Source organism: Genypterus blacodes, unplaced genomic scaffold, assembly GCF_046128005.1.
Source record: "Genypterus blacodes isolate CSIRO-AG114 ecotype Tasmania unplaced genomic scaffold, CSIRO-AGI_Gbla_v1 ptg000077l_1, whole genome shotgun sequence".
In the NCBI taxonomy this organism is placed as follows: domain Eukaryota; kingdom Metazoa; phylum Chordata; class Actinopteri; order Ophidiiformes; family Ophidiidae; genus Genypterus; species Genypterus blacodes.
In genome coordinates this window covers 370,092-384,515 of record NW_027466886.1, presented here as the reverse complement: position 1 = coordinate 384,515, position 14,424 = coordinate 370,092, and the positions used below count along the sequence as shown (strand labels likewise).

The window sequence follows — 14,424 nt, the reverse complement described above, 5'->3', positions numbered from 1 at the left end:
TTTCGCGTTACCGTGTGACTTATGTTATTTTACACATCACCCATACTTCTACTTCCCTCCTTCCCGTCCTCCTTCCTGTTTCCTTTGCAATGAGAAGAAGCGTGGCAAGGCGGAGGAAGTGCAGAGGAAGGTTGGCGTGGTGCTGCTGAACGGCCAGAAGCTGGAGCTGAGCTGCGACGTCAAGGCGGTGTGCAAAGACGTTCTGGATATGGTGGTGGCTCACGTGGGACTGGTGGAGCACCATCTCTTTAGCCTCGCATACCTCAGCGGTAGGGAAGCGATGTTTTCTGGTCATATGTAGTATAACTGCTACATGCACAAGCTCTCAGGTTTGATTTTGTAAGGAAAAACTCCCTCCTTTATTCCACAGATAATGAGTTTTACTTTGTGGATCCGGATGCCAAATTGACCAAAGTGGCCCCAGAGGGCTGGAAGGAGGACCCCAGGAGGAAGAAAGTGGACGTGCCCTTTAACCTCTTCCTACGTATCAAGTTCTTCCTCGACGACGTCAACCTCATACAGTAAGCATCAATACGCGGGTTTTAGAGTCACACGCAGGAAGGCCCAGATTCTGCCACACAACGTTTTCAATATTGTGTTTTTCTGTCGCCAACAGACACGCAATGACCAAGCATCAGTACTACCTACAGCTGAGGAAGGATGTGCTGGAGGAGAGGATGCGCTGCGACACAGAGAGCGCCATGTTGCTGTCTTCTCTTGCCCTGCAGGCCGAATTTAGTGACTACCAGCCTGAGGTACAAACTCCAACACATTTTCTCATGGATACTTCAATTGAATGTATATTATTTCTAAACTAATAGGTCTTGACATCATGACTGACTGCTGATAATCTTGTTCTCAGCTCCACGGGAAGACGTATTTCCGTCTGGAGCACTACCTGCCCGTGTCTGTCCTGGATAGATTGGACCAGACGACCATCAAAGAGGAGCTGCCCAAACTTCACAGCAACTACTACGGTGCCTCTGAGACTGAAGCAGAGTTTGAGTTCCTCAAGGTCAGCAAGACCAAAGCATAGGATTCATTGTTTTGAAGGATGAGTTCCCACTTCTCTAAATCTCCCTTCTGTGCATTTATGGAGTAAACTCTGTTACTTTTTAACCATTAAGGTGAGCCAGAGACTGACAGAATATGGTGTCCACTTCCACCGGGTGCTTCCTGAGAAGAGGTCCCAGACGGGTATCATGCTGGGTGTCTACTCTAAGGGGGTGCTCATCTTTGAGGTCCTTAATGGAAACCGTACCCCAGTACTGAGGTTCCCCTGGAGGGAGACTAAAAAGATTTCCTTTATAGTAAGAACTTCTACCCCAATTATTGAGCAGTAGCCTCTGTATAATTGACATTTGTCCCTATAATGTCACATTAAAGTGAAATTAAAAGATTTCTTAGCCTAGTTGGACTTCACCTTCCCTCACATTTTGAACTTTCTCCTTGAAGAAAAAGAAGATTTGCCTCCAGAACACATCAGATGGGATCAAGCACCTTTTCCAGACAGACAGCAACAAAACCTGTCAGTACCTGCACCAGCTGTGCTCCGACCAGCACAAGTTCCACCTGCAGATGAAAGCCCGCCAGAACAACCAGGAGCTTCAGGACCTGGGTAAGAGAGAACGTCTACACGTCTGAGTGGGTAAAGCTCACAGATAGAGAGAGACATTCCACACGGCTAAGTGGACATCAAGTCCCTGAGAGGGAAGGTAAACATGTCAGATAACGATGTTCACCCAGACTCAAAAGGGACAAAGCATCCATGTCCAACAAAACTCATAAAAATTTGCAACATAATGCTAGTGTCATCAAACTACATTTGGTTGATCAGTTTCACAGTTGGATATGATTTGTCGTACTTGGCTGAACAAACATCTATGACAGCTGAGTATAACATGTTGTATCTCACAAATCAGCAACATGATATCACAGTTAGGTTGTAAATCAATCATTGATCGACCACTGATGATGATTGACAGCTGAAAATCCACATGTTATTATTACCAGCAAAGGGTCCAACCTTTCTGTGCAGGCAGAACTCCTTAGTTCATTGGAATTATTTCTGTTGATATTTTAGATGTCATAGTGATACATTTTGATAGCAACATTGTAATGTTGTGTTTGTACATCCTCCCTGGTCTTTAGAGAACTCCCCCCTGAGCAGCCTGCAGTATTCCCTTGATCCTCGGAGCCAAGAAGCGCCAGGAAGTGCAGTGAGCTCCGGCAGCCTGGGCCCCAGCCTGTCGACGCGCTCCAACCCGGACCACCTGAAGAGGATCTCCTACTCGGAGGCCGCGCTCCACAAGGCGCAGTCTGGCCCGCTGCTCTCCCAAGATGATGTTCTCTTTCCAGGTTTCAATCCAGGGGCCTCGGCCCACCCCAACCCACGGATAATTAGCCGCTCCCACCACAACCTCCACCAGATGCCAGAGTCTCCAGAGCACCGAGTGCCGGAGTCATTCAGTGGGCAATCGCTCAGCGGGCTAAGCCAAATCCAGTCCAACCCAATGGCTTCTCACTTCCAGCAGCACCACCGTGCCAGCTCAGACACAGACTCCATCCGCAACTCTGTCTCTCACCAGCCAGACAAGTGAGTCACGGTTTAAGAAAGAAAAGCACTCAAATGGTCCAAGTACAACCATACTGTGAGTGTGGGTGTGTGAGCATTCAGAGTTCCCAAAGGAGCTGTATTGGTTTATCACGTGTATCAAGTGTATGATTGTTTGCACTGCAGATATGAAATGTGAGTCAACCAGGTTGTAAACCTGATTGTCAGTGTCCTCACCTTAAAACAGGCCGAGGTCACAAAGTGAGCTTGTTGCTGGCATTAGGCTCTGCCTCACACTGCAGAGACGCACAAAGCTTCACCTCCAGCCACTAATGAGGCCTCCAGGGGGCCGTGCGCCTGTTTGTGTATTTTCGTGAGGCTGTGCGCACCAGGGTGTGTTTCTTTTTTATTTTTATCCATCTTGTTTTTGTGCATGTGCCTAGAATTCTCCATGCATGAATGCAAGTAGGTCTCAGAGTTGGTAAGAGTTAAAAGAAAATCTTTTTTTTTTTACATTGACTTCTTTTTATCTCCTGTATTTGTTGCTGTTGAGGGTAAACCTCCTTCATTTGCTCTCCCAATCCCAGATCGTTTGGCACGGTGTCACACAGCAGCCCGGCCTGGAGCCTCAGTCACTCCAAGAAGGAACCTGACTCTTTTTCCTTAGACGACGGTGGTCTAGCGTATGTAGTAGGTAAGGATGTGGACCTGCGTGGGGAACATATGGACATCTAGACACATGCAACTTTCAACTGGCTGTTCAATGATTATAGACTGATGGTAAATGTCTCAATTCTAATCTCTTCTGTTGTGTTCTAGGGGTCAGTATGCACAGTTCCTCCGGCCCGCCGTCATCCCCGTCCTCCTCCACTGTTACTGGTGGGTATGAAATCTCCCCGCCCTGTTTTCCCAGGATGGTAGACCGCTGTGTGACTTTGCTTTGCTTTGAGCACAGTGAATTATCCAACGCCCCCTAATGTCCTTAAGCCTCCGCAGCCCGTTGAACCACAGGCCGGACTGTGTAGCACGGCCAAGCACGGATATGCAAACCATTAAAGCCTGTGTTTTCTGATCTAAATCAGAATTATATAATGCAGACTTGAGCCTGTGCGCTTTCAGTGCCCCCCCGCCCCCTCCCAACATTTAATAGCTCCATGCTTGGCACTAAACTCATGACCTTCCCTTTGATCCCAGCTTAGCCCCTCTTTTCAGGGCCATTAGCCAGCAGTACAGTCCCATGCAGTTTTGCAACAGCAGCTCTGTAAGGAAGCGAGTCATCTGGATTTCTCGCTGCGCATAGAGGAATTTTAATGCGTCTGTCAGAAACGACAACGCTTGCATTCATATTCGATTACATGTAACAAATGCCTTGTGTGTGTGTCTGTGTGTCTCTGTGCGTGTGTGTGTGTGTGCGCAGATTCGCTGAAGAAAAAGCTCAGTGCTTTACCATCTCCAGAGAGAGAAATCACAACTGTCAACCTGAAAAAAGATGTGAAGTACGGCCTTGGTAAGGACAAATTAGCTTTTCTAAAAATGAATTAATTTTGCACAGTCAGCCGATATGTTTTTGAATGGATGTGCGGCTATTCATTCATGCTTGTGTGTGTTCTCCAGGGTTCCAGGTAGTGGGAGGGGAGAATTCGGGTCACATGGACCTGGGTACCATCATCAGCTCCGTCACTCCTGGAGGTCCAGCCGACGTCAATGGCTTCCTCAAACCAGGTGCAGAACAGGGCTTTGCTACACCGGACCTTTGAAATATCACAATTCTGTGTATATTCTGTGTTATTTTTGCTCAGCGTGCGAGTGACCGTTGATACTATCGCTGCAGGTGACCGCTTGATCTCGGTAAATGATGTAAACTTGGGCGGTCTCCCTCATGCTGCCACTGTTGATATCCTGCAAAACGCCCCCGATGATGTGACGCTGGTTGTGTCGCAGCCCAAAGAAAGGCTTTACAAAGGTACCTTTCTCTTTCCACTGGCTAGAAGTCACTTAGGTATTTTTAGTGCCTTGTCAAATCAAGTACTGACTCTCATTTCTACATGGAATAACTTGTCTAATGATTCTCTTTTGACTTGTCTTGGCAGACTCCTCGCTGAGCTATCTTCCATACCAGGGCAGGTCTTCCTTGAAGGGGCTTAGCTCTGTGCAAAGACGAGATCCAGACTTTGAGTCATCGTCAGAGGAGCAGGTGCGAACAGGAAGCCCCAACCTTCCCATCCACAGCACCGCCACACCCACACCCACGCCCTCCTCCTCCTCCTCCTCCTCCGCCTCCGCGTCCGCCTCGCTCCGCCAGCACAACAGCCTCAACTCTCAGGACTCCAGGACAAGTGGCGTCGCTACAATCAGTCAACCCCCTGCTAATGGAATCCACCAGGTGCCAGATGGAGCTGCTGCAGCCGCCGCCGCTGCAGCTGCTGCAGCTGCATCTGTAGCCCAGCAACACCGACTAGAACCTATTATGGGTTTGGATCCGGCACCGCCAGCTCTGCCGCCCAAAACTAGGAAAGCTAAAGTCCCTGAAGTTCCCAAGGTTCCCGAACATTCCGATTGGGGGGATTCAGACATGGACGAGGACACTCACTCCAGCGGTCAAGAGAACCTCATGGTGAAAAAGGTACGGCGTGCATCTGGCTCTATCTCTGCTCTTATTCTCACTCACATTGTTGCTGTTTCTCCAGGAGATCTCACTCAGAGTTGTCATTTTGCTACAATAAAGACCAGAACAGGACGTCCTTGTATGTCGAGGATTGTTCCATAAACAAGCATGACTAAATACCTGACAGATGCTTCCCACGCCTAACTTCCTGTTATGTTCAACCTTTGCCTGTCATTGCATTCACACCGGCAATGCGTGGCATCATACTGTATATCTCCTTGAACGTGCTGCCCTCCTCTCTACCTTCCTTAGCTTCCTCACTCTCCTCTGATCCTTTTTTTTGTACTCCCTGCATGTCTCTGCTTGTGATAATTCAACTTAATGCCCTGTTCTCTGTTTGCAGGAGTGCATCATGGAAAATTTAGGTGGTAAAGCCCCAGGGGTCAGTAGTCTCAGTCCAGGAGAACTATTTGACGTTGAGCTGTCCAAAATAGACAGTAGCCTGGGCATAAGTGTCACGGTACTGTTCGACAAGGTTTTCACCCTCTCTTTTGTTTCCCCCCCTCCCCTCATCTTGTCTTCATCTGAGTAGCTCACGTTGCTTGGTTTGGTTTGCTTGGTGTCGGCTGTGTGGGCTTGGATCTTGAGGCTCTTGTGGGAATCGGCTCACTGTCTTTGCATGCCACTTTAAAATGATTGTTTAATCACTCTGTATTCTTAGTATAAAGTTACACCTGATTTAAACTTGAGTCTGCAAAGTAAAGGTGTTATTTTTGTTAAAATGCTTGCTTATTGGTAAATGCTATGTGTTTTCTGCTGACATAAGAGATTTGCTAGTGATTTGCCAATTTAACGTCTAAGTGATTCAGAACTTAACACAGTCACTCTTCCCTGTGTGTCACGATTGCTCACACACATTTAAAAATCTGGTTAGAATAACAATTCATCAGTTTTCAAGTCACTTAACAACCACTGCATTCGCTTAACGCCACCATATGTTTAGAAATGTAGATTTAACCTCATCAATTGTCGTAAACGTCACCATGGGGGATTTTTGTTTCACTTCATCGTAATTGTTCAATGATAAATGCTTCATTCCTTTGACTGTTGCATCAGAAATAATCTAATTAATCTGTGGTCAGCACAATTATGATGTATAATAAATCAATCAGCCATTCAACAACATGGGGTGTCAACATTGTGACAAATTTGTGTTGAGGCTGTGAGTTTGGATTGCCTAAATTATTTATCGTTTAACAATTACAGCTGAAATGTAAAAACCTCCACATTCATCTCACCTCCCAAAGCAAACACACCATGATCTGTGTTCTCTGTGGTCAGATGGACTGATTGTGTGTTTGTCTCCTAGGGGGGAGTCAACACCGCCGTCCGACACGGAGGGATTTACGTCAAAGGCATCATCCCTAAAGGAGCGGCTGAGCTCGATGGAAGGATACAGAAAGGTAAACACCTGAAAACACTGATCTTCATGTGACGCTCTGGCTTTATTCCACAGCCTTTACACTCATTTCATCATGTATGTAAACCACACTACAGGCGATCGTGTGGTGGCGGTCAATGGAAAGAGTCTGGACGGAGCCACGCATAAGCAAGCGGTCGAGGCGCTCAGAGATACGGGGCAGGTGAGAGGCGACCTCTGCCGCGAGCTCAAACACCCACGTTGCTTCCTGTCACTTGAGCCGTAACAGTGTGTCCATCATTCCCCCGTGTGCTTCAGACGGTACACTTGTTGCTGGAGAAGGGTCAATCGCCCGAAGATGGCGTCCACGCTCCCCTCACGCCTCAACAAACCCCTCCGTACGGGGGCAGCAGCCGAGAGCGGGCCAAGTCTAAAGAGCAGCCGCCTGAGGTCAAAGCCAAACCAGAGTACAGCTTCATCACACCAGGTGAGACACTCGGGCAGGAGGATGGAGTTGAGTTAGGGTCAGGGTTCAAACAGGGATCAAACATTCATTTAAAAAAAGATACAAAAACTGCATGAAAGACCACAAAGACCAATGATGAGTCACTGAAATGAAAAAAGTTGTCAAATTAAACACTTAAGCTATACAAATAATGTATAATGTGTATGAATACAATGACATCGGAAATAAAATCTAAAAATTAAATGTATTAAATTGATCATACAGATAATTAAATGATGACTTAATACATTGAGAAAACAAATAAATGAATTAAATCGTACAGAACTTAATCCAATACGATGATAAAACATGAGTGAAAACACAGAACAGAGTGATAAATAGATCACAGGGAGGAAATATTTACATTCATAAATGTCGATTTGAATTTAGTGACATAAAGAGTTAAACAGAGGCTTGATTCAGTCTGCAAGCAACACAACTTCCTGTCACTTACCTCATTTAAAGCTGTGTGTGTGTGTGTGTGTGTGTGTGTGTGTGTGTGTGTGTGTGTGTGTGTGTGTGTGTGTGTGTGTGTGTGTGTGTGTGTGTGTGTGTGTGTGTGTGTGTGTGTGTGTGTGTGTGTGTGTGTGTGTGTGTGTGTGTGTGTGTGTGTGTGTGTGTGTGTGTGTGTGTGTGTGTGTGTGTGTGTCCTCTTGCTCTGCCTCCAGATAATGTGTTTGAGGTGTGCCTGCTGAAGAACACGTCCGGCCTGGGCTTCAGCTTCAGCCGGGAGGAGAATCTCCCCGACGGGCCCTCGGGCTCCAGCATGGTGCGGGTGAAGAAGCTTTTCCCGGGCCAGCCGGCTGCCGAGAGCGGCCGCATCAACGTGGGCGACGTCATCCTGCGGGTCAATCAAACCTCCCTCAAAGGACTTTCGCAACACGTACGTCACACATCATCTCCCTCTGTGGCAGTGAGGGATCAAGTGAGCAGATGAACAGATGAGAGTGCTGCGAGGTTTCTGATGGCTTCATTTGTGCGCACGCAGGAAGTGATATCAGCCCTGCGAGGAACCGGCCAGGAGGTGACACTGCTCCTCTGCAGACCGGAACACAATGCTCTTCCCGACTTGGACGGTTCAGCCCTGGTGAGAATCCTCACTGGCTCTCTCTCTCTCTCTTCCTCTCGCTCTCTCGCTCTCTCGCTCTCTCGCTCTCTCTCTCATGTAAGAGATGTGCATTTAGATTTGGATCTTATTGTGTGCTCCCCCCTGTCCCAGACACCCATGCCCTCCCCCAGAAAGGTGCCAGTGAGCCAGGCAGTTCCCAGCCAGGTCTTGACCAGGTCTACAGCAAGCAAAGGCAAGAGGAGTCTGGGCCCGGTGGAAGACGCCCTGGACAGGCTGCTGCATAAAACGCCGGCTCGACACAACAGCTACAGTGACAGCAGTGAGGGGGACGAGGAGGTGGAGGAAGCCTTCAGCCCCCCGAGCACCCTGGAGCACAGCAGACAGGCCTGGGATCGGAGCGTCTACCAAACCCCCAGCGCCACCCTGGACCTGGGGGAGCACTATGACAGCTCCGGGCTGCTGGAGGAAACCACGCCCTCGGCCTTCTACTCCCCAAACCTGTCCATGACCAGATCTGATCTGAGCAAGAGGTACGGTACCTCACGGGCGTTCAGATCCACTACATGCTGTTACCATTCTTGAGTAATTCTCACAACCAAATCTCTGTGGACAGGTCTCCTTCCTCCTCCATGACAGCTGAGTCCCCTCCCCTGCCTGTGCTGTCCTCCCCCAATGCCCCCAGTCCAGATCCTCTCCCTCCTCCACTGCCTGTGCCCCTCAACCTCACCGTGTCGGGCAACGGACAGGAAACGGAAGAATTTGTCCCGGTAAGAACAGATGAAGGGACTGTTGCTTCACACAATGTAGATCCTGGGTTAAAGGTTCATTCAGGTGATTGGTCTGCTGTAACTGTGTTGCTCCTCTGTTGTCAGGATGTAGAGCTGAAGGTCTCCTTGTTGAAGTCAGACAAGGGCAGTCTGGGCTTCACCCTCACTAAAGGAAACGATCACGGATGTTACATCCACGACATCGTCCAGGATCCAGCCAAAGGCGACGGCAGACTGAGGCCCGGGGACCGGATGATCATGGTGCTGATCCATCCTGACTCCATGACTCCTGATCCTCCATTCCTCTCCAACTTTGTCATAATTTCACAAAATGAACACCTGTTTGTCTACAGGTGAACAACTCAGATGTGACCAACCTGGGCCACACTGAGGTGGTCAACCTTGTGCGTGCGGCTCCCCGGTTGGTGGATTTGGTGGTGGGCAGAGTCCTGGAGGCTCCAAAGCCGCCCATAGACGCCCACCTGCTGCCTGATATCTGCTTTGAGGGCGATGAAAAACCACTCGGTAAAGAAAAAAAGCCCTGTTTCTAAAGAGATTTATTTATTCCAGGCTCCCTTCCCTCTTATTCATCCTCTCACCATGACCCCCCCCCCCCCACAGGTTTGGTGCTGGACGGCGGCATGGACAGCGAGTACGGGGTCCTGTTTGTGAAAGACGTCCTGCCCGGTACGTTGGCCTCTGAGGAAGGCAGCCTGAGACCTCTGGACCTGATCCACTACATCAGCGGGGCCCCCACACAGGACCTGACCCTCAGTGAGAGCTGCAGGCTGCTGGAGCTCTCCCTCCAGGACCTCACTGTCAAGGCCACCAGGTAGGCCACAGCATAACGACACACACTTTACACTCTAACCCCACATATCTGAAATACCATTACATTCAATCAAATCAATGTTTCTGCTCCGTCTTAAAGGGATGGAAAGCCGGTTTACCCAGGGGAGAAAAATGTCTCTTACCTGAATAACAACATCAGCCCCAAGGTTTCCAGCGTCAACGGTGAGATTCCACTCTAAATCCTACCTGTGATACGTCTTTATACGACTGTTACAGTGTTTAAGATAACACATTCTGTTCCAGGCTACCTAACAGGCGAAGATGAGCCGGATGCAGAGGCTCTCTCATCTCTCTGTCCTTTAGAGGTAAGCTCAGTGAAATGACATTTTGATTTGTAAATGTCAAAATGGCTGTGATGTCAGGAGCGACCGCTTTGATGCCCTTCCTGACCGCTTAGTGATATTTCTCTACCAAGGTGTAGAGTGGTGAATAAAAGGTGATTGTCATGCGTGCAGGAGGAGATCATCAGTCTGGAGTTAGATAAGCCGGATTCGGGGGGTCTTGGTTTCTCCGTGATCGGCGGGGAGAGGGGGATCTTTGTGAAGTCGGTCACACCGGGAGGAATAGCAGAGTCCTCAGGCCGGCTGCAAGTGGGAGACCGCCTGCTGAAAGTGAGTGTGACAATCAACAGTCAGTCAGTTTGCGTTCACATACATTTCTCAATCTGGGAACGCTCTTCAACCATAAAGAGCTTTTTCATTTGTGTGTTCTTTCCTTTCCTTGCAGGTGAATGAGGAGCTGATGACGGGCGTGTCGCACACTACAGCCGTCACCACCATCCGGAAAACCAAAGGCCTGGTGCAGCTCTTAGTGTCCAGACCACAAGATCAGAACCCCAACACCTACCTGGCCTACCTGCCTATCAACTCCGACAAGTGCAATGGAAACGCAGGTACCGGCAGCTTAACGCAGCACACACAGCACACACAGCACACACAGCACACACAGCACACACAGCACACACAGCACACACAGCACACACAGCACACACAGCACACACAGCACACACAGCACACACAGCACACACAGCACACACAGCACACACAGCAGGGTCTTCTGACGTACTGGAGTTCCTATCTGCACTAAACCCACTCCTGAATGTTTTCAGACCTGAGCGAGGACAGCGGAGTGAAGACGAAGCTGTGCGAAGAGCTGAAGTCGGGCAGCTTCCCCATCATTCCCCCGATCGGTGAAAGCCAGAACGCAATTTAATGACAAGTTGCCAAGTTTCCAGCTAAAAACGAATGAACTAACGACTGATGTTTGTTTCTTAGACTATGACGGTGGATCCCTGGAGCGGAGAGGAGAGGCGGAGCACAGCGCAGAGCTTTCTGAGGACACCGACTGTGACGGCTCTTCTTTACCAGAGGATTCCCCTGAGGTACGGATCAAACCCGCCCGTTTGCTTTCCCTCCTATGTGAAACACTGAAGCCGTCCTTCGCTGGTGACGCCGGATAAAAAAATGTTACTTTTGATCCTTTTTTGATATTAGAGTTCCCGGAAGGCGGAATGGAAAGAGGAGAGCGTGGACGATCCAAGGAATGAGAAGTAGGAGGATTAAACGTTAGCTATAGGCACCTCTCATATGGATGAGTGGAGACGAACTCACATGGCTTCACTTTCCACTTTTCCACTTTTCAGTTATCTGCAAATGAGCGCCGGGCAGCCAGAGGAGGATGAGATCACATGGGGGAGCGATGAGCTGCCTATTGAAAACATGAACTCTGACTCAAGAGACGGTAGGGATGGATGTGCACCGTGACTGCTTGATTAAATATGAATATGATCAACCAGGTGGGAGTTTTGAGCTTTGAATCCCTTTTCTCCCTCTCCCAGATGGATTGATCATCACTGAGGAAGAGCTGACCTCCTTGCCTCTGGTCAGGGTGATCCCAGAGGGACAGTTCACGGGAACCAAGCTCAACACGGTGGTCCGCATGTTGAGGGGGCTTCTGGAACACAAAGTCCCACTGCAGGAGTTTGAGGTGCTTTGAAGCGATCTCTACTTCCGCTCCCATTTTAAACTGGAATTCTTCTGAATGTGTTCTGATGTGGTTTTCTGTTTTCTCCCTGGCAGAATCTACAGAATCTTCAGCCGCTGGACGACTGTTTGATAGGTCAGACCAAGGAGAACAAGAAGAAGAATCGCTACAAGAATATTGTTCCCTGTAAGCCGAGACTCCGCTGCTCTGTCAGACTCAGTTTAACCCCCAACAGTGTGACTGTATGAGATGAAATAACATCTGCATGCACCCATCCTTTCTAGTTGATACAACTCGGGTGGTGCTGGGAAAAGATGGGGGCTACATCAACGCCAATTTCATCAAGATGCCCGTTAAGGAGGAGGACTTCCTGTACATCGCCTGCCAGGGACCCTTGCCCACCACTCTGGGTGACTTTTGGCAAATGGTGTGGGAGCAGAAGTCTAATGTGATCGCCATGATGACCCAGGAGGTAGAGGGAGGGAAGGTGAAGTGCCAGCGGTACTGGCCCGACACCCCCATGACGGCTGAGATGGTGGACGACCGATTACAGATCACACTGATCAAAGACCAGCATCTGGACAACTTTGTCATCCGGCTCATCGAGGTCAAAGACGTTCAGGTGAATGAATTGGACGATTCCATCCGTTTCTTGCTACGATTAAAACATCTACATGCTGTTTTAACATACATGTCATCCTCTGCAGACCAATGAAACCCAGCGTGTGACTCACCTGAATTACACGGGATGGCCCGACCACGGGACGCCCTCACAACCCGAGCAGCTGCTCACCTTCATCTCCTACATGAGGCACGTTCACCGCTCTGGGCCCATCATCACACACTGCAGCGCGGGCATCGGGCGCTCAGGGACCCTCATCTGTATAGACGTGGTTCTGGGTCTCATCAGTAAAGATGCTGATGTAAGTATAATAGTCTTTATCTTATTCATCTCTACATGAAGAAGGAGAGTGTTCTAACTATGGGCTTCTCTTCAGTTTGATATTTCAGATGTTGTAAGGACGATGAGACTGCAGAGACAGGGAATGGTCCAGACAGAGGTCATTTAAAAAAACAAACTGTTTGCCTTTGTTGTCCAACTGTATGACATTAGCTCACACTTTAACACTTGACCTTTTTTCTCCACAGGACCAGTATATTTTCTGCTATCACGTGATCCTGTACGTCCTCAGATGTCTTCAATCGGAGGAAAACATCTCAGGATAGCAAGAAGAAGCCACACGTCTCAGCCGCATATTGGCTGGCTGGCTGGCTGGCTGACTGTTTTAAAGAGCAGAACAGAAACAGAGGACAGTCCACACAGGCAGACGTTGCCAAATTTCAGAACAAGTTCTTAAAAATGCCTTAAAGCATTCAGCTCCTTTAAAGAAGTCTATATTTTTATGTCTGCTTTTTCGAATTCCCTTTCTTGGCTGCTACTCCCTTTCAATGCATTCATGAGAACTGCTGATTGTACGTCTTGTCGTCCCCCTACAAGAGAACACTATTGTTTTTATCCCAGATATTCTAAAATAATTATGAACGTTCTACGTGATTTCACATTTTATGTGGAACAAAACTGTACTTGTGTATTTTGAATCCTATTTTGATGCTGGAACTTGCCTTGACAGAATACTATGACAGTATTTGCTTTGTAAATCTATTATACAGTAATTGCTGACTGCCTGAGGTCATTGATGAAATTAAAAGTGTACATATTCATCTCCTGAAAATTAAACTGGATACGTTTTAAATGTGATGTAGAGGAAAGTTCAGTTTTTAAACAAGAATCAAACATTTGCTGGTCTTTGTGTTATTTCCCTGCACATCACCTCTCAGCCCACCAAAGCTCGGCTGCATTGGTGGTGTATTGAAGGACACTTAAATGTCGTGATGCAATACTTATAATATACATAAGGCTGAAAAGTAAGAATGATTATAGAATACAATTTAACTATAACTACAGCCTCTGAAAGAACAAAACATTTGTGTATGGCCAGACCTTTCATTTAAATGCATACACATTATAAATGTTCATAATATGCCATGAACATAACTACCCTGGGTGAATTAGCATTGCTAGGTTGAGGCATGTGTGTAAAAATTCAAATATTGAGTTGGACTTGAGTTGTCTTTTTTGCTTGGCATTCTTCTGTGCTGGGCAATAACCTGGCACACTTAGCAAGCCACGCTGTCACGTGAAGTACTAACAAAGTCCATAGCTAGCTATTACATGTACCAATTTACGGCGATGAGACAGTAATGGCGATTTTGGCACCATCTTGTGGCGAAATTGTGTAAACACTACTTATTGCATTTATCATTTTCCGCGGATGAGACAGTAGCGGCGATTTTGGCACCATCTTGTGGCCAAATTATGTAACTACTTACTGCGTGTATATTTTTTGGCAATGAGGCATTAATAGCGATTTTGGCACCATCTTGTGGCCAAATTGTGTAACACTACTGATTGCATGTATAATTTTCCGGGGATTAGACAGTAAGGGCAATTTTGGCACCATCTTGTGGCCAAATTGTGTAACACTACCTATTGCATGTATCATTTTACGGGAATTTCGCCACAAGGTGGTGCCAAAATCGCCATTACCGTCTCATCGCCGAAAAATCGTACATGTAATATGAAGTGTTTACACGATTTTGCCACGAGG

At 47.9% G+C, this 14,424-nt stretch overlaps 1 protein-coding gene across 3 annotated transcripts in view; it reads left to right on the top strand.

The window, feature by feature from the left end:
- The window catches only part of ptpn13 (protein tyrosine phosphatase non-receptor type 13), a 34,905-nt gene extending 21,351 nt beyond the window's left edge, over positions 1-13,554 (top strand). The window contains exons 12-49 of one of the 3 annotated variants that reach the window (XM_076158412.1): positions 98-269; positions 371-521; positions 617-755; positions 863-1,015; positions 1,128-1,310; positions 1,456-1,618; positions 2,152-2,596; positions 3,142-3,248; positions 3,374-3,433; positions 3,972-4,061; positions 4,169-4,276; positions 4,386-4,517; positions 4,645-5,177; positions 5,563-5,679; positions 6,529-6,622; positions 6,717-6,802; positions 6,898-7,066; positions 7,753-7,967; positions 8,073-8,171; positions 8,304-8,683; positions 8,767-8,920; positions 9,026-9,181; positions 9,274-9,445; positions 9,542-9,752; positions 9,852-9,934; positions 10,016-10,077; positions 10,228-10,383; positions 10,499-10,664; positions 10,881-10,961; positions 11,047-11,153; positions 11,266-11,321; positions 11,415-11,512; positions 11,610-11,758; positions 11,851-11,941; positions 12,040-12,377; positions 12,463-12,678; positions 12,754-12,816; positions 12,905-13,554. In XM_076158412.1, the coding sequence (XP_076014527.1) occupies positions 98-269; positions 371-521; positions 617-755; positions 863-1,015; positions 1,128-1,310; positions 1,456-1,618; positions 2,152-2,596; positions 3,142-3,248; positions 3,374-3,433; positions 3,972-4,061; positions 4,169-4,276; positions 4,386-4,517; positions 4,645-5,177; positions 5,563-5,679; positions 6,529-6,622; positions 6,717-6,802; positions 6,898-7,066; positions 7,753-7,967; positions 8,073-8,171; positions 8,304-8,683; positions 8,767-8,920; positions 9,026-9,181; positions 9,274-9,445; positions 9,542-9,752; positions 9,852-9,934; positions 10,016-10,077; positions 10,228-10,383; positions 10,499-10,664; positions 10,881-10,961; positions 11,047-11,153; positions 11,266-11,321; positions 11,415-11,512; positions 11,610-11,758; positions 11,851-11,941; positions 12,040-12,377; positions 12,463-12,678; positions 12,754-12,816; positions 12,905-12,982 (6,033 nt within the window). In that variant the 3' untranslated portion in view covers positions 12,983-13,554. Of the gene's footprint in view, positions 1-97; positions 270-370; positions 522-616; positions 756-862; positions 1,016-1,127; positions 1,311-1,455; positions 1,619-2,151; positions 2,597-3,141; positions 3,249-3,373; positions 3,434-3,971; positions 4,062-4,168; positions 4,277-4,385; positions 4,518-4,644; positions 5,178-5,562; positions 5,695-6,528; positions 6,623-6,716; positions 6,803-6,897; positions 7,067-7,752; positions 7,968-8,072; positions 8,172-8,303; positions 8,684-8,766; positions 8,921-9,025; positions 9,182-9,273; positions 9,446-9,541; positions 9,753-9,851; positions 9,935-10,015; positions 10,078-10,227; positions 10,384-10,498; positions 10,665-10,880; positions 10,962-11,046; positions 11,154-11,265; positions 11,322-11,414; positions 11,513-11,609; positions 11,759-11,850; positions 11,942-12,039; positions 12,378-12,462; positions 12,679-12,753; positions 12,817-12,904 lie in introns of all 3 variants that reach the window. The other 2 variants (XM_076158411.1, XM_076158413.1) reach the window with 2 other exon arrangements.
- Positions 13,555-14,424: the final 870 nt, after the last annotated feature.